General features: G+C 37.7%; 1 protein-coding gene across 2 annotated transcripts in view; it reads left to right on the forward strand.

Annotated features, from left to right (window-relative positions):
* Positions 1–18695, forward strand: part of LOC126427372 (histone-lysine N-methyltransferase eggless-like) — a 377652-nt gene that overhangs the window by 152281 nt on the left and 206676 nt on the right. Inside the window, exons 7-8 of one of the 2 annotated variants that reach the window (XM_050089720.1) lie at positions 9566–9712; positions 13947–14066. In XM_050089720.1, the coding sequence (XP_049945677.1) occupies positions 9566–9712; positions 13947–14066 (267 nt within the window). The remainder of the gene's footprint in view (positions 1–9565; positions 9713–13946; positions 14067–18695) is intronic. The other variant, XM_050089721.1, reaches the window with a different exon arrangement.

The raw sequence follows: 18695 nt of genomic DNA on the forward strand, positions 1-18695 counted from the left end.
CCTCAGACTGTATGTCCAGGGACCTCAATATATGTGAATGAAAATTTGTAATAAATTAAAAGGGAACAAGTTGATGCAGATGTATTTAGGTCCACTTAAAAGGAAGCTACAGTATATGAGATACTGGAAGCGTTATTACTCAGTGGATGAATTCATGCAGGACAAACTGGAAATTTGAGTTGGATATAATGTTTTACATATTTCAAGAAATATCCTTCTGGTGTTGTTATTTATTGTAGTGCTATTATTTATTAATGCAAAAATCATTGTAACTGTATTATAAATTTTTGACATGTCTCCTGTATGCAAACCAAATGGAATGCAAATATACATCATGAGATGAATAAAACACAATTCACACAATTCACAATACCCCAATGGTGTATTGCCCATGTTTTATCATCACTTTGTTTGGCACTGAAACATGTTGGCATCAGTGTAATTTTGTGTTATCAGTACAATTCTATTAACCATTCCCCATTTTTGCTTGTGATATTGATGGGTAATGTGGTGGTTGTAGTAGACAGACCTGTTAAGTGTGGTCTACAAAGGTTGATAAATAAAGTGGAAATCAGAGAGTGCCTCAAGAAAGAGACAAAAGATGACATCTTAAAGGTGGTGAGTGCCTCGAGAGAATGTTTCTGTGTGATAATAACCTCACTTTCCGTGATCTCTGAAAGTGAGGTTAGCAACCTCCAGACAGAGGGAGAGGACCACAGTGCACAAGTGGTACCAGCTGTTGACGCAGTACAAGAAATTGAGAGTGGCAACCATCAAATATCGGCACCTAGCAGGACTACTTGTAACTACGACAGCCCTCACACAGAGGGCTTGGACAACAACGTTATGGGACAAGTGGTGCCACCTGTTGACCCAGTTCAAGAAACAGAGTGGCCACCATCACCTGGATGGACCACTTGTAACTACAACCATTAGCCTCTTGACTATGACACAATATTAGAGGCAAAAATTACAGAAAAAGTCATGCAAAAGATAAGCCTCATGATGAAGAACATCACAAACAGTGTAAAGATTTTGATAAAGAAAGAAATTGTGAGTACAACACAGAAGACACCAAAACGACAGAAAAGACCCAACACCATGAAGAGGGAAGCCGAAAAGGTGTTTCTAACAAAAGAAGATGAAATACCTACAACATGAGACAGGACACAATATCAAGATCAGAAGTGAAAGTAAATGAACAACACTTAAGCTACCCATAAAGGAGAGAGAGGAGACCAGCTAAACAGCATGAGACACCGACTGATGTTGGACCATAAGATGTAGATCTACAAACTGCAGATAGGATGGCCCTGCTCTACGTAGGACAGTACAATTGTGAGAGAACACATGATTAAATAAAACAATTTCTCAATAAGAAAGGAATGAAGGAAAATGTAAAATCTGAAGAACTGCCCAACAACAATAATACGAAATCCTTTAAAGTAGGCATCCCCTTTCACAGTTGGCAAATAAAGATGGATTTTGGCCAACAGGTATCACTGTCAGACACTTTCATTTTCCCCATTTTTAACTGGAATACTCTCTTTCAAATTCTGAAGGTGGCAGGGGTAAAATACAGAGAGCGAAAGGCTATTTACAATTTGTACAGAAACCGGATGGCAGTTATAAGAGTCGAGGGGCATGAAAGGGAAGTAGTGGTTGGGAAAAGAGTGAGACAGGGTTGTAGCCTCTCCGCAATGTTATTGAATCTGTATATTGAGCAAGCAGTAAAGGAAACAAAAGAAAAATTCAGAGTAGGTATTAAAATTCATGGACAAGAAGTAAAAACTTTGAGGTTCGCCGATGACATTGTAATTCTGTCAGAGACAGCAAAGGACTTGGAAGAGCAGTTCAACGGAATGGACAGTGTCTTGAAAGGAGGATATAAGATGAACATCAACAAAAGCAAAACGAGGATAATGGAATGTAGTCAAATTAAGTCAGGTGATGCTGAGGGAATTAGATTAGGAAATGAGACACTTAAAGTAGTAAAGGAGTTTTGCTATTTAGGGAGTAAAATAACTGATGATGGTTGAAGTAGAGAGGATATAAAATGTAGACTGGCAATGGCAAGGAAAGCGTTTCTCAAGAAGAGAAATTTGTTAACATCGAGTATAGATTTAAGTGTCAGGAAGTTGTTTCTGAAAGTATTTGTATGGAGTGTAGCCATGTATGGAAGTGAAACATGGATGATAACTAGTTTGGACAAGAAGAGAATAGAAGCTTTTGAAATGTGGTGCTACAGAAGAATGCTGAAGATAAGGTGGGTAGATCACGTAACTAATGAGGAGGTATTGAATAGGATTGGGGAGAAGAGAAATTTGTGGCACAACTTGACTAGAAGAAGGGATCGGTTGGTAGGACATGTTTTGAGGCATCAAGGGATCACAAATTTACCATTGGAGGGCACCGTGGAGGGTAAAAATCGTAGAGGGAGACCAAGAGATGAATACACTAAGCAGATTCAGAAGGATGTAGGTTGCAGTAAGTACTGGGAGATGAAGAAGCTTGCACAGGATAGAGTAGCATGGAGAGCTGCATCAAACCAGTCTCAGGACTGAAGACCACAACAACAACATTTTTTTTCCAAGAAAATGCCAGGATCTCTCTTCCATAAGACACAAGAACACCACCCAAGAAAATGTAAAGAAGTAGGAGCAGTAGGGACCTTAAAGATCCTCCTATGGAATATAAAAAGTGCAATGGACATAGCTCAAAGGCCTATGACATAGCAATCCTAACACGCATTTTTAACCAAAAACTGGCAATATCCAGAATTTTACTGCACTCATGTCCACGCAAAACAAATCAACAGAGGAAGACCCAGTGGAGGAATAATTGTCCTCATAAAACCAGAATTAACACCAATAACTGTAACTATCAAACAGGAACGCACAGTCCTGATAGAAATGAAACACATTACAACAATATCAGCATACTTCCAACTGAATAAAACAGCCTGTGAGGTACTAGATGAAATAGGGGCCCTGATCACTCATAATAAGCACAATAAACCATTAATTATTGCTGGAGACTTAAACTGCAGAATGGACATAACGAAACTACAAAGCAAAAATAATAATGGAAAAGTTGCAGAAAGTAGGCTTTATCCTATTAAACAATCCTAACATCTCTACATATATTTCTCACAATGGCAAGAGCACAACAGACATCACATTCGTAAGGGGACCAAACAGACACAATATATCACCTCTCTGAACTGCAGACTACACGCTACTTTGAAATGTATCCCTCCGGAAATAAATATCCAAGGAGAGTGATGAGAAGCACGAGAAAAAGAGGAAGAAACACTTTCAAGAACAGTAGATATTGGGAAAGTGGAAGCAAAATCAGGTGACATAAAACAAATTGAAATGCTAATAGACAGTTCATGACTAGAGGAAGAAAAAGGAGGAATAGGAGAACTCCTAAGACAAGCCGCCAATCCCAGATACAAAAGATGGATGAAAAAAATTGGTTCCATGCAGGATGTTACAGGCTAAGAAAAGATATGCTGCAAAGCGTAAGTCAACTGAAAAGGTGCACAGAAAACACTACACTCCTCAGGACTTATGCTGAAAAATGATATATCAATAAGAAAACTCTTAAAGAAAAGGAGAACGTTCTAGGCAAGAGAAGGAAGGAAACTAGTGGAGGAAGCCACAAGAGACCCTTACATTATGCCCCAGAAAAGGAGTTGAAACACATTACATCAATTTGAAAGAATGGGAGACACGCTTCAACAATATAGTGAACAAGGAAGGACTAAAAGACAGACCAGAAATCAGACAGAACACAATGCCACAAACAACTACGGAATGGAGCTCAAAGATGTCCTTAACAGCAAAAGAACAAAAAATGCTGCAGGTTCTGATGGACTTTATAGGGAATATTTAAAAGACACTGTCCAAATATTAACGCCAATTTGGAAAAAAAAAAACAACTCTACAGTAAGTGCACAGAAACAGCCACCATTCCAGAACAGTGGAGACAGACAATAACAAAAGTGCTATATAAAGGTAAAGGAGTCCCCAATGACCCTCAAAAACTCATGTTTCAAAGTATTCACAAAAATAGTCACAGAAAAAAATAAAGCAATCAATCAATGAACACCTCCTTGAAAGCCAAACAGGATTCAGGAAAGGAAGATTAACTTTGACTGTGATAGAACTCTTAAAGAGTGTATTGGAAGCCCTTGGAGACAGAGAAAAGTTTTGTGTAGTATTTTTAGACTTCAAAAAAGGATTTCATTTTATAAACAGAAAATTAGTGGCCAAAAAACTAGAGGAAGCCCTAAATGAAAACAAAATATGGACATGAATCATAAGTGCAATACCGTGATGGACCAAACTGATGATTTCAGACAACCTCACCCTCTCGGAGGTGATACCTCAATCAAATGGAGTGCTTCAAGGAGACCCACTGAGTCCTCTGTTATTTATCTTTGCAGCAGAAGAGATTGTATGAATACCCCAAAGGTAGGGTGTAATCTCATATGTGTTTGCAGACAGTATTGTAATAGGGCCAGAGGACAATGAAGATTTACAACAAGCAATAAATAATATGAAAGATTGATGCATTGAACACAGCCTCAAAATAAATGTATCGCAAACAGAAATGATGGTGCTCAGAAATTGAGGAAGAGTATCAGCCGAGATCTTCATAAGGGAGAGAAAACTGAAAATAGTACCAGACTTCAAATACATAAATGTCACAATAGAAATAACTGCAAAATGTTTCACAAAGCATGTAGTGGAGAAAGCAATGCAAGCAATAATGGCAATCCATGAAATAGAATACATTAGATCCCTCAGCCTAGAGACAGTAACATTGCTGTCAGAGCCAAAATCTCCCCATTATGGTGTAGAAATTATCAGATCACATCTCACAGTAAAAGCCTAACGACACTAGAAGGAGTAAAGATGAACTAGATAAAGAAAGCTATTGGAGCATCCCACACTACAAAATCCAGACTTCTGTATCTGCTGGCAAGCGAACCCTTCCTCATTGAAGACCTATGGGCAATCTGATGCTACCCAACACCAGTGCTTTGGAAAATCTATGAAAAACATTGAAGGAAGGAAGATAAGATATACCTCCAGAATTTTTCAGCACAGGTGCCATGATTGACTGAACACAGACAAAGAAGTACTTTGAAATGAGACACCTGCTCACCAGAATGCCAGTCCATTGTTTCTACCACCTTATTAGCAACTACACATCATATCATGAACCAAATGCAATGTGCGAGTCTAAACTGTCAACAAATATCAGACGTTACAATATATAGATCTTTGCCAAAAGGACATAGTCAATAAGTGACTATGCAAACCACAACATGTAAAATTTCTAATTTCGTGTTTTATCATCATTGTACTTGGAACTTGTATGGCTATTTGGCTGCTATAAACTTATTATTACTTCTTTCCTTTCTCAGACGTTATGTCTGGTTAAAAATGGAAAGTGACGCAGACCTATATCAAGCATGACTCCCTTTCAACTGTACGGTATATGTTACATTACATTTAGGAACTTTCGGGTAATTGAACATGTATAAATTATTACAGATTTCTATAGTTGTATATATATATGTTTGGATGTAGCTGTATTGCATTGATGTACTGGTGGATATTGTGTGGCATGACTCCTGTAGTTGATAGTATAATTGGTATAATGTCAACTTTATCCTGATGCTACATATCTTTTGACTTCCTCAGCCAGTTGGATGTATTTTTCAATTTTTTTCTCCTGTTTTCTTCTGTATATTTGTTGTATTTGGTATGGATATTTCGATTAGTTGTGTTAATTTCTTCTTTTTATTGGTGAGTATGATGTCATGTTTGTTTTGTGGTGCTGTTTTACTGTTATAATGGTTCTGTTCCAGTATAATTTGTATTCATCATTCTCCAGTATATTTTGTGGCGCATACTTGTATGTGGGAACGTGTTGTTTTATTAGTTTATGTTGTATGGCAAGTTGTTGATGTGTTTTTGCTACATTGTCATGTCTTCTGGGGTATTCTGTATTTGCTGGTATTGTACATCTGCTTGTGATGTGGTCTACTGTTTCTATTTGTTGTTTGCAAAGTCTGCATTTATCTGTTGTGGTATTGGGATCTTTAATAATATGCTTGCTGTAATATCTGGTGTTTATTGTTTGATCCTGTATTGCAGTCATTAATCCTACTTTCTTCGTATCTGTTGATGTTATGTGATCTAAAGGTTTGTAGAAGTGGTTATGAAATTGCAGTGGTGTAGCCGATGTATTTATATGAGTGATTGCTTCGTGTATTTTGCTAGTTTCTGATCGTTCTAGAAAGAATTTTCTTAAATTGTCTACCTGTCCGTAATGTAGGTTTTTTTTATGTCGATAAATCCCCTTCCTCCTTCCTTTCTGCTTAATGTGAATCTTTCTGTTGCTGAATGTATGTGATGTATTCTATATTTGTGGCATTGTGATCGTGTAAGTATATTGAGTGCTTCTAGGTCTGTGTTACTCCATTTCACTACTCCAAATGAGTAGGTCAATATTGGCATAGCATAAGTATTTATAGCTTTTGTCTTGTTTCTTGCTGTCAGTCCTGTTTTCAGTATTTTTGTTAGTCTTTGTCTATATTTTTCTTTTAGTTCTTCTTTAATATTTGTATTATCTATTCCTATTTTTTGTCTGTATCCTAGATATTTATAGGCATCTGTTTTTTTCCATCGCTTCTATGCAGTCGCTGTGGTTATCCAATATGTAATCTTCTTGTTTCGTGTGTTTTCCCTTGACTATGCTATTTGTCTTACATTTGTCTGTTCCAAAAACCATATTTATATCATTACTGAATACTTCTGTTATCTTTAGTAATTGGTAGAGTTGTTGATTTGTTGCTGCCAGTAGTTTTAGATCATCCATGTATAGCAAATGTGTGATTTTGTGTGGGTATGTTCCAGTAATATTGTATCCATAATTTGTATTATTTAGCATGTTGGATAGTGGGTTCAGACCAAGGAAGAACCTGAAAGGACTTAATGAGTCTCCTTGGTATATTCCACACTTAATCTGTATTGGTTGTGATGTGATACTATTTGAATTTGTTTGGATATTCAGTATGGTTTTCCAATTTTTCGTTACTATGTTTAGGAACTGTATCAATTTAGGATCTACTTTGTATATTTCCAATATTTGTAATAACCATGAGTGGGGTACACTATCAAAAGCTTTTTCGTAATCAGTGTATGCGTAGTTTTAGCTTGATATGTCACCTCTGCATCTATTATCAGTTGCTCTTTACATCCTCGTGCTCCTTTGCAACAGCCTTTTTGTTCTTCATTTATAATTTTGTTCTGTGTTGTATGATCATTAATTTCTGTGTAATGACTGAAGTTAATATTTTGTATATTGTTGGTAGGCATATTATGGGGCAATATATAGCTGGGTTTGCTGTGTCTGCTTGATCTTTGGTTTCAGATAAGTTATTCCATGTGTAAGTGTATCAGGGAATGTGTACAGGTCTGCAATGTAACTGTTAAATAATTTGGTTAGATGTGAATGTGTTGAGGTGAACTTCTTTAGCCAGATATTTGCTATTTTATCTTTTCCAGGGGCTTTCCAATTGTGTGTAGAATTAATTATTATGATTATTGTTATTATTATTATTATTATTATTATTATTATTGTTGTTGTTGTTGTTGTTGTCGTTTTTTTTGCTCTTATGTACTCATCTTGCCTTTTCTATTCCCTTATGTTGGTTCTCCCATTGAATCTGTGCATTAGAAATACATGAGTATCTTTACATGTCCATGTATGTGTTTTTCAGTGTATCGTCTAACTACTCCCAGAAATTTATTACTAATTTTTGATCCTTCTTGTTCTTGTCATTATCAGTGCATGTCCATTTGTTATTGTGTATTTTTTATTCACTTCTTATGGTCAACATTGAGATTCTTTCTCTCTTACTTTTTACTTCTGTTATTCCATTCTCGAGTCTCTTCTTTACTATGAATGTTCTACCTAAGCAAATAAATGTGTGGTTTTCATTCCCCACTCATATTCCTGATTTTTCTTTCAGCACTGTGGAGCCTTTTGAATAACACTATATTTGCCTCCCCAAATTTTGTTTCTTGCATGGGTAGTAGCTCAATGCTTCTCTCTTACATCTTCCCTATCACGTGATTAAGTGTACCAGTCTCGGCCATTCTGTGTTTACAATGCCCATTCCAAAATTAACATTAATCTTTTTTGAGTTTCTAGCTCCAACTCTTCCTTTATGCTCTTTTTGGCAGGTTGCCCAGAATCTGAATGTTTTCTTGCAGTGATCATATTTGATGAAGGGCTGCACCTCTGGGGTTATCTCAACTTGATTGTGTGATCAGTTTATCATTCAAAATAAATTCTATTGATCTACTTTTCTGCTTGGCAGTCTGAAGAGTCTGTTTGTTTTTAGCTTTCTAATTTTAGTTTGTAACTGATTATAAACTAATCAATTTCAATTCAAAAGTAATTTAGGACAATCACATCTGTGTTCTAGCTCTTTTTTGTTTGGTAAAATATGGTAAATTTCAGTTTTAGTTTTGTTTGGTCCATGTCAAATGCATTCTGTACTTCTTTTATTCTCAAATATTTCTGGTAGGACATGTGTTATTGTTCTCAGCAAATTATACTGCTGATGTATGACCTCTGTCATGGCTGTTATATCTGAAGCTATCCACTGAGGACTTATTTCATCCCCCCACCCTTCCCCTATTTTAACATTAAATATCCTTCCACCACTTATAAGTTTGTGATGGAATTTCCTTTAGTTTTGTATAGGTCTTTGGACACCTCACCAGTATTGAAGATGTTGATACATAAACTTGAATGGTTTCTATGGAATATTTTCATTTTTGAAACAAGTCCTGTTTTTCTGTCTGATAGTTCTTTGATATTTAAAGTATTTTTTTTTTATTTTCTGCTGTACTGTAAAGATTACATCTGAATTACTTTCCTGCCCTGTCCCTGATCTTCACTTTCTGCTGTACCTCTTATAACACTTCTGTAATTCCATTTGATCTTACATAATTCGTCTTCGAGTTTCACTTACCGTATTTGACATTGTAGGAATCTGAAATTTATTCTTCCTAAATAAGAAATGCTAGAAGCATATTGGTTTTAAAGATACATGCTGTTATCTATTCAGTCACACTTTGTATAACAAGGTGAAAGTTCAGAAGTAATTGGACATGCTCTGAAGCCAGTGTTTGAGTTCCGTGGGCCAGAATACACCAGGAACTTGTATGTGGTAGCAGAGCCTTTAACAACCTTACTGTGATGCATTTTTCTGGTAGGGCCTGAGAATCTGGGAAAGACTTGTAGCATAAGTGTAATGCAGATCTATTTGTTTGGGACACTGGTAGGTCATCCTCATGCAAAACTTTCAGTAACTGTTCAAAATAGTTGAAATAACTTGTTGTTTTTATCTTAAAAGTTTACCGCAAAAGTTTGTAAATTAAAATGAAAGCTAGAGAACACAGATTTCTTTCACAGTTATCTATTTGTAGCTGTATTATTGATAGACTATTACCAACATCTGTTACTGCAGAGAAAACACCAGACGTTCAGTTATGGGAATGTAACTGAATCTGCTCCAGTTCAGCGTGTGCCTTTGCAACAACTGTTGCAACAGGGTTTATCAGTACTTGGTGCACCACCAGGAACCACAAACATGCAAGAGGAAGGGAAAGACAAGGTATGTTTGATAACAACAGTTTCATATCATTAAGAGCAGTGCCCCCCCCCCCCTGCCTCCCTCTCTCTCTCTCTCTCTCTCTCTCTCTCTCTCTCTCTCGTGTGTGTGTGTGTGTGTGTGTGTGTGTGTGAGAGAGAGAGAGAGAGAGAGAGAGAGAGAGAGAGAGAGAGAGAGAGAGAGAGAGAGTGTGAACAGATGTATTCCATAGTCGTTGCATGAATTTATTGGTAGTGTGTAGCAGGTCTATACAGTCAAGAAGTATCGAATTTTATTCTAGTTCAGTAAAAGTAATTACCCCAAGTGATAAAAAAGTTATGTTGTTCTTGGCAAAAGAAAAATAGGCCCCTCATTGAATAAAAGTGAGAAATTAGGTGAGGGCTAACAAATAACTACTCTGTAAGAGCTGAGTGATGAATGAGCAGATACTTTCAGCCTAACCTTAGTTACTGATCATCTCAAATGAAAAACAGCCCACAGTTACACTAAATTCTGTTTATTTTTAATGTTGACCATGGTTTCTGCTATAACAATATAGCCTTCTTAAGAAGTCACACACACTAATAAATGAAGAATGTCTCAGCCCAGTGGCTGTGTCAAGTCCACTCATGTACTAGGGTGCTAGTTGCAGAAATAATGTCAATCATTGGTAGTGTTGCTATGTAAAACAACTATGGTTGGCTGGTAGAATTAGCCCTATAATTTATTAGAGCATATAATTTGCCTGATAAACCATGCTACGTACCTCACTGTGGTGTGCACCACCTATGGTGCACGTGATGCAGCACATTTGACGACCGTGCATCCAGTGTAACAGAGGTAGTGATGGAGGACATACATAGTCATATGTAATTTTACTTATGTTCGAAACAGGCTTATGACTTTTGAAGTTATTTTATTGGTCTTGACGCTGGGCTAAGACATTTCTCATTTATTAGTGTGTATGACTCCTGAAGAAGGCTATAATATTATAGCAGAAACCATGCTCAAGGTTTAAAATAAACAGAATTTAGTGCAACTGTGGGCTGTTCATCATTCGACACAATTTCATAACAGTTACTGTTGTCACTCTCATTTCTCCCATCACCTACTCCACCTGACACAGACCCTAACCCCATTCCAGGTGCAGTGTTGGCGCAATGTAATCAGCTGAGAGAAAGTTGCCATGCAGGTATATATACGTGTATTCTTTTAGCTTTAAAAGAGGATTTATTTGACAGATAGCATCACTATGTCTTGATTATGTGCCTGTCAACTACTCAGTGCCCCAACAGTATGGTGAGCTATTATCTTTACTTAGTCTGTTATTTAAATTCCACAAAATACTTTCCATTTCTATATTTTTTATGAAAAGATATACATTGCTGCATGTCTGGGGTGCTTTAAATATTTTAAGGTGTGACATGGCATTTTGTCAGCAGGTCTTATTCTCCTCCATCTTATTTTGTAAGTGTGAACTCTCTGGGATGCTGCTACAATGAGTTTTGAGATTTGTTTTGTTTTGAGAAAGAGAAGTTTATGTAGGAGGATAAAATGTTAGATTGTATGTCACACCTACATGAATAAAATAGTTTACTCAAACTTCCCATTGTATTTTCAAGCTTTACTGATTTTGCAAAAACCGTGCTATAGTCTAAGGCCAACGGTAGCGTTAATCTGATCCTATCGTGTTCCTTGTCCTGTAAATTGTTTCATGTCAGTGAAGGTGTCCTTCAGTACCAGTTGTTGGAATCTCTAGTGATGGTACCATAGTCATGGACCTTCTTCCCATTATCAAGTATCTTGCATTGAATCATCATAAGTGTCTGAATTTGGCAACATAATCCTAAATTACTGTTGTAGAAACACACAGTAAATGCACCACAGTGTACCTCAATGATCAGTTTCGAGTATTACTCTTTTTAACCATTTCCATTAACTGTATTGTGAGGAAAAGAAGCTTGGTTGTTCCCACGTCACAATTATGGAGACTACTTGTGTCTACAATACAGAACACACTAATGTCATCCATTCATGTTGTTGTCTCCCTCAGAAATTTTTTTAGTGAGTAAAGGAAAGTCTCTCCGAAGAGCTCCCTTCTGAAGTAGTAACTATATTCATAACTTTATTATGCTTTGATTATCTTTCTTCAAGATATCGGACTAACATAACTATTTGTCGAATATGCAATATAGATCCTTTTGTTAATTTGTTGATACATTATCTTCAGATACTTTGCTTCTTATGCAGATGGATTTTCCCATTATAATGTTACTCACTACCAAGGAATTGGAGTCATTCATTTTTTGACAGCAGTGTATTTGGATACAGTTAATCCATTCTCTCTATTTTTGGGATGCAAATATTTTATTGATTTCTACATAACCAATCAAACTTTTTGCTTTGATTGTTGCACCTAAATGTTGAACTGACTGCTGTAATACCTGGAAATTGAAAAGAAATAATTTTTCTCTAATTAGCTTATTTTTGGGAAAGGAATTAATTTGCCTCTTTTTATATATTTGCACTTCGCTGTTCTGTATGCCTGATGGTAGTTTCTGTACAAGAGTGAATTGTGATTTAGTTGTCTGGGTGTTTTTGATATGAACCTACAGATGTCCACGTAACATTCAGTATATCTCAGATTTCCAGAAGTAAGTGCAATATCAGTTTATTTTTAGCGGCGCAGTTATGGGACAATGACTCTCCACTGTAGATGTGCCTGTTTGTACACATCTTATATACAAAAATTACTATTTACATTATTGAGAGCTGCTTTCTTCACGTTTTATGAGATTTTCTCCAGGGTCAGGTAGTAAAATGAAATATTCCCTTTCACAGTTTATTATTTAAATTGAATAAAAGAATGCTGCATGGACTTATGATTGAAGAAGTGTTAGAGTAACTGGAGAGGTATGAAATGAATGAAGACTATGCTGATAACTTAAAATTAGTGATTATTCCACCCAACGTAAATAAAGTGACAGATGAAAGAGACACCAAAGAAAATCCACTAATCAGTGACTATATTGTACAATATGTCGCAGGTAATTCAGAACTTATAACCAGAAGGAATGGGAAGGATGAAGCTTATGTTACCAACTTACCTCCAGAAGCTAAGCAAAGAGAAGCATTAGGACATAGACGGGAAAACACAAAAAAATCACCATGTTGCAGAATATTTAGCAAATAATACAGTGTGACAGGTGTTTGAGGATTTTTTCCTTGAGGGACTAATGAATACTGTTACACAAAAAAGCAAAGTCTATTTTTGCCAACAGAACAATATAAATTTTCTCCTAGCCAAAGAAGAGCTAAAATTCTTTGTAGGCATACTACATCTTAGTGGGTATCATAAGCCATAAGTTTCTCCGTGAGAGTAATGTACAGGGAATAGGTGTTGATCTACTGGAGATGTGGATATCATTTTATAGGACTAGGACAAGATCAAAGACATAGTGGTGGCTGTCAATCATCCAGATCATTAATATCTGGATAGTAAACATATGGTGTGCATATCAGATTGCTAACCCAAAAGAGGAGCTCTCGCTTTTGGATGTCCAAGAGAGAATATAGATGTACCTTTCAAAGAAAACAGGCTCAACACCAAAATGCAATGAAGCAAAGTGATGGGAGTATGGGTGAGCAAAGAGGTATGACTATACCCAAGATACCACTTTATTGTGACAAGTAAAACACACGACAAGTGTGCATACTGGAAATAAAGTACAAAAATGTGTGCAATTTTGGTATACATTATAAGTGTTTTGTTTCATTTCATACTGAATAGATACTCAGTAATATTACAGTGTTTTTATCTTGTTCTTGATGTTTTGTACACTATTCTGCATTGAAATTAATACTGTCCTTTTTGATAGTTAATTTTACCAATGTCCCAAAAATGGGACAACTATAGTTTTTGTACTGACATAGTGATTTCACAACTGTTGATTTTTAATTAATCAATCAGGGTATCACATTAATGTCAAAAAATCTTGAAAAAATAGAATAATAAAGTTTTGAGGTGCATGTTATGGCTTAAGAAAAGCTTTTATAGTCTTGGAGACTTGTGTTGCCATCAATAAAGAATTGGGGAAGCTGAAATAGAATACCAGACTAGAGAGTAATTATTTACCTGGAATTTTATTGTTTGTTTATTTTGGTAATTTGAAGAGCATTTGTATTCTGTGTGATAAATATATGCAACACTGTCACACTTTTTCCATAGCAATGTACTTCTATATTGTTCTTGTTTCAGCAACAGTGGCCATCCCCTCTCCTTTCTAAAGAACACATAAATCAGACACTGCAACAGAGATTTTCTGTAGTGAACCCAGTGACAAAAACTACATCTGCACAAGAGAAACATCCATATCAGGTATATTTATTTTGCTGTATTTTTGAAGTGTATTAGCACATACTGAAAACAAGGATACGTAAGGCTGTTTCAAATGCTGTAGTTCAACCATAGATATCTGGAGGCGCAGTTTGACAAAGAACAAGTATAATCCTCTCTGAATTAAAAGAATTGTTTCACATAATGCAATTTTGCTATTAAAATAAACACAAGAAAATACTAAGAAGTGTTTTCAACAGTTTACATCTTTTTCTTAAAATGTGTTTAAAATATCCTAATAACTTGCTGTTACATCAAAATAATTTTTTTGAGTGGTATTCTGGAAAGTATCCAAATAGTTTTCTTTTAATTTGCTTAAATTTTGCTTAAATTTTGCTTTTAATTTACAATTCAGACTTTCGTAGAATTTAAATTTATTTATCATATTTATTTCTGCAACATACAAGATGTTATAAGTGTTGGTTCATTGCAAGTACAGGGTTATTACAAATGATTGAAGCGATTTCACAGCTCTACAATAACTTTATTATTTGAGTTATTTTCACAATGCTTTGCACACACATACAAAAACTCAAAAAGTTTTTTAGGCATTCACAAATGTTCGTTATGTGCCCCTTTAGTGATTCGGCAGACATCAAGCCGATAATCAAGTTCCTCCCACACTCGGCGCAGCATGTCCCCATCAATGAGTTCGAAAGCATCGTTGAAGCGAGCTCACAGTTCTGGCCCGTTTATTGGTAGAGGAGGTTTAAACACTGAATCTTTCACATAACCCCACAGAAAGAAATCGCATGGAGTTAAGTCGGGAGAGCGTGGAGGTCATGACATGAATTGCTGATCATGATCTCCACCACGACGATCCATCAGTTTTCCAATCTCCTGTTTAAGAAATGCTGAACATCATGATGGAAGTGCGGTGGAGCACCATCCTGAAGATGATGTCAGCGCTGTTGGTCTCCAGTTGTGGCATGAGCCAATTTTCCAGCATGTCCAGATACAAGTGTCCTGTAACGTTTTTTTCACAGAAGAAAAAGGGGCCGTAAACTTTAAACCGTGACATTGCACAAAACACGTTAACTTTTGGTGAACTGCAAATTTGCTGCACGAATGCGTGAGGATTCTCTACTGCCCATATTCGCACATTGTGTCTGTTCACTTCACCATTAAGAAAAAATGTTGCTTCATCACTGAAAACAAGTTTCGCACTGAACGCATCCTCTTCCATGAGCTGTTGCAACCGCGCCGAAAATTCAAAGCGTTTGACTTTGTCATCGGGTGTCAGGGCTTGTAGCAATTGTTAACGGTATGGCTTCTCCTTTAGCCTTTTCCGTAAGATTTTCCAAACCATCGGCTGTGGTACGTTTAGCTCCCTGCTTGCTTTATTCGTCAACTTCCGCAGGCTACGCGTGAAACTTGCCCACACGCGTTCAACCGTTTCTTCGCTCACTGCTGGCCGACACGTTGATTTCCCCTTACAGAGGCATCCAGAAACTTTAAACTGCACATACCATCGACAGGTGGAGTTAGCAGTTGGTGGATATTTGTTGCACTGTTATGACTGACTGATGTGAGTGCATTTCAAGCATGACATACGCTTTCTCGGCTCCTGTCGCCATTTTGTCTCACTGTGTTCCCGAGCGCTCTGGCGGCAGAAACCTGAAGTGCGGCTTTATGAGTTTTTCTACGTATCTGTAGTGTGTCGTGATCAAATGTCAATGAATGGAGCTACAGTGAATTTATGAAATCGCTTCAATCATTTGTAATAGCCCTGTAGTGTATCTAGTATATGGACATACACTCCTGGAAATTGAAATAAGAACACCGTGAATTCATTGTCCCAGGAAGGGGAAACTTTATTGACACATTCCTGGGGTCAGATACATCACATGATCACACTGACAGAACCACAGGCACATAGACACAGGCAACAGAGCATGCACAATGTCGGCACTAGTACAGTGTATATCCACCTTTCGCAGCAATGCAGGCTGCTATTCTCCCATGGAGACGATCGTAGAGATGCTGGATGTAGTCCTGCGGAACGGCTTGCCATGCCATTTCCACCTGGCGCCTCAGTTGGACCAGCGTTCGTGCTGGACGTGCAAACTGCGTGAGACGACGCTTCATCCAGTCCCAAACATGCTCAATGGGGGACAGATCCGGAGATCTTGCTGGCCAGGGTAGTTGACTTACACCTTCTAGAGCACGTTGGGTGGCACGGGATACATGCGGACGTGCATTGTCCTGTTGGAACAGCAAGTTCCCTTGCCGGTCTAGGAATGGTAGAACGATGGGTTCGATGACGGTTTGGATGTACCGTGCACTATTCAGTGTCCCCTCGACGATCACCAGTGGTGTACGGCCAGTGTAGGAGATTGCTCCCCACACCATGATGCCGGGTGTTGGCCGTGTGTGCCTCGGTCGTATGCAGTCCTGATTGTGGCGCTCACCTGCACGGCGCCAAACACGCATACGACCATCATTGGCACCAAGGCAGAAGCGACTCCCATCGCTGAAGACGACACGTCTCCATTCGTCCCTCCATTCACGCCTGTCGCGACACCACTGGAGGCGGGCTGCACGATGTTGGGGCGTGAGCGGAAGACGGCGTAACGGTGTGCGGGACCGTAGCCCAGCTTCATGGAGACGGTTGCGAATGGTCCTCGCCGATACCCCAGGAGCAACAGTGCCCCTAATTTGCTGGGAAGTGGCGGTGCAGTCCCCTACGGCACTGCGTAGGATCCTACGGTCTTGGCGTGCATCCGTGCGTCGCTGCAGTCCGGTCCCAGGTCGCCGGGCACGTGCACCTTCCGCCGACCACTGGCGACAACATCGATGTACTGTGGAGACCGCACGCCCCACGTGTTGAGCAATTCTGCGGTACGTCCACCCGGCCTCCCGCATGCCCACTATACGCCCTTGCTCAAACTCCGTCAACTGCACATACGGTTCATGTCCACGCTGTCGCGGCATGCTACCAGTGTTAAAGACTGCGATGGAACTCCGTATGCCACGGCAAACTGTCTGACACTGACGGCGGTGGTGCACAAATGCTGCGCAGCTAGCGCCATTCGACGGCCAACACCGCGGTTCCTGGTGTGTCCGCTGTGCCGTGCGTGTGATCATTGCTTGTACAGCCCTCTCGCAGTGTCCGGAGCAAGTATGGTGGGTCTGACACACCGGTGTCAATGTGTTCTTTTTTCCATTTCCAGGAGTGTATATGGAGATTTAGAACATTGAAACTATTGTTTTTATGTCCTATTCTGGTGTAGATCTTTCTTTCAAGCAACTCATACAAATACTTTCTGTTGAAGGAGACAGGTTAAATAGGTGCAGTAAGATAAACATTCCCTTAGAACTTTAATTTTCATATAAAACTCTAAAGGGCCCATTCTCTTGTCCGTAACTGAGGAGTGTTTTACATAACTTGATAAATGCGACAGATACAATATTTGATTAAATGAATTTTTCTGTTAAAACCTAGTTAGATATGTTTGAGAATTTGAATTTTACATGACTATTAGATCTCATTTAAATTACTAAAGTGTTGTAATGAAATACATTAAAATGTAATCTTTATAACTATATATGAAGGTGTGATTTTTCCAATTTTTTCAAAAGTTGATAAATACGTATAATTATTGTTGATAGTTATGTTGCTGACTTCAGTTCTGTGTATTTTTTCTACAACTAATTTTTTTATGTGCTGTACTGTTTTATATATGCCTGCATTGTTGTAAAATGTATTTTTTGCATATATTAAAATATACAGCATCATTTTTTTAAAATTTAGAGTTTTGACTTTACTGAGAATACAGAAGTAATAATAGAAATACAGTGGCATAATATAGTAATAGCAATGATTACTCTTTTAACACAGTTGTTTAGCTTCTATCATTATTATGAATACTACATGAAGTGTGAAATGAATAACACAAAAGTATTGCATCTTACAATTACACTTTTGTTGTCTTGTTTTCTTTCTTACATCTATACATGATTTGTCTTGGACATCTTCGTAAAACTCTTTTGCATCATTTGGAGTTTCAAAATAATTTAGGAAGGTACACACATCTTTCTTCTTTTCTTTGCCTACCATATTTTGTTTTGGTAAAAGAGGGGATGTTAGTACTGTTGGATGGCATGGTTTCTTTCATCTCAGGATGTCAACTTGTACTGAGTCTCTAGAGTAGGCATATCCTACTGACACAGTAACAATTTTCTTTGCCCTTTTGTAAGAGGTGTGATGCTGTCTGTCCAATTTTAATGGTAGGTTGGATTTTAGTTCTTTCTGTGCACTATCTTTTAGATTTTTAACAGTCCAATCTGTGTTTTGAGAGGACCATGCTCTTCTGAAATATCATATTATTTTTTAGAAGACAAAAGGCGTTTTTCTGTAAGACTTCTCAATTCTGCCAAATACTTGCTCTGTAGGCATGTAGCTATCGCCATGAACAAGGAAGAAGTGATGAATATTGTCGAATTTGTGCTCTTTTTCAAGAATGCTGTAAGCATCACCATCATACAACTGTTTTTATTTTGGCTGCTGCAAGAATTGGAGAGTAGATGTATAGTATTAATGCCAATTGTTTTTATCTAGGTCAGAAAGGAAGTTCAGCAAAGCTGAAGCAACTTGATTGGATCCTCTTG

The sequence above is a fragment of the Schistocerca serialis genome, chromosome 11, assembly GCF_023864345.2.
Source record: "Schistocerca serialis cubense isolate TAMUIC-IGC-003099 chromosome 11, iqSchSeri2.2, whole genome shotgun sequence".
Lineage (NCBI taxonomy): Eukaryota > Metazoa > Arthropoda > Insecta > Orthoptera > Acrididae > Schistocerca > Schistocerca serialis.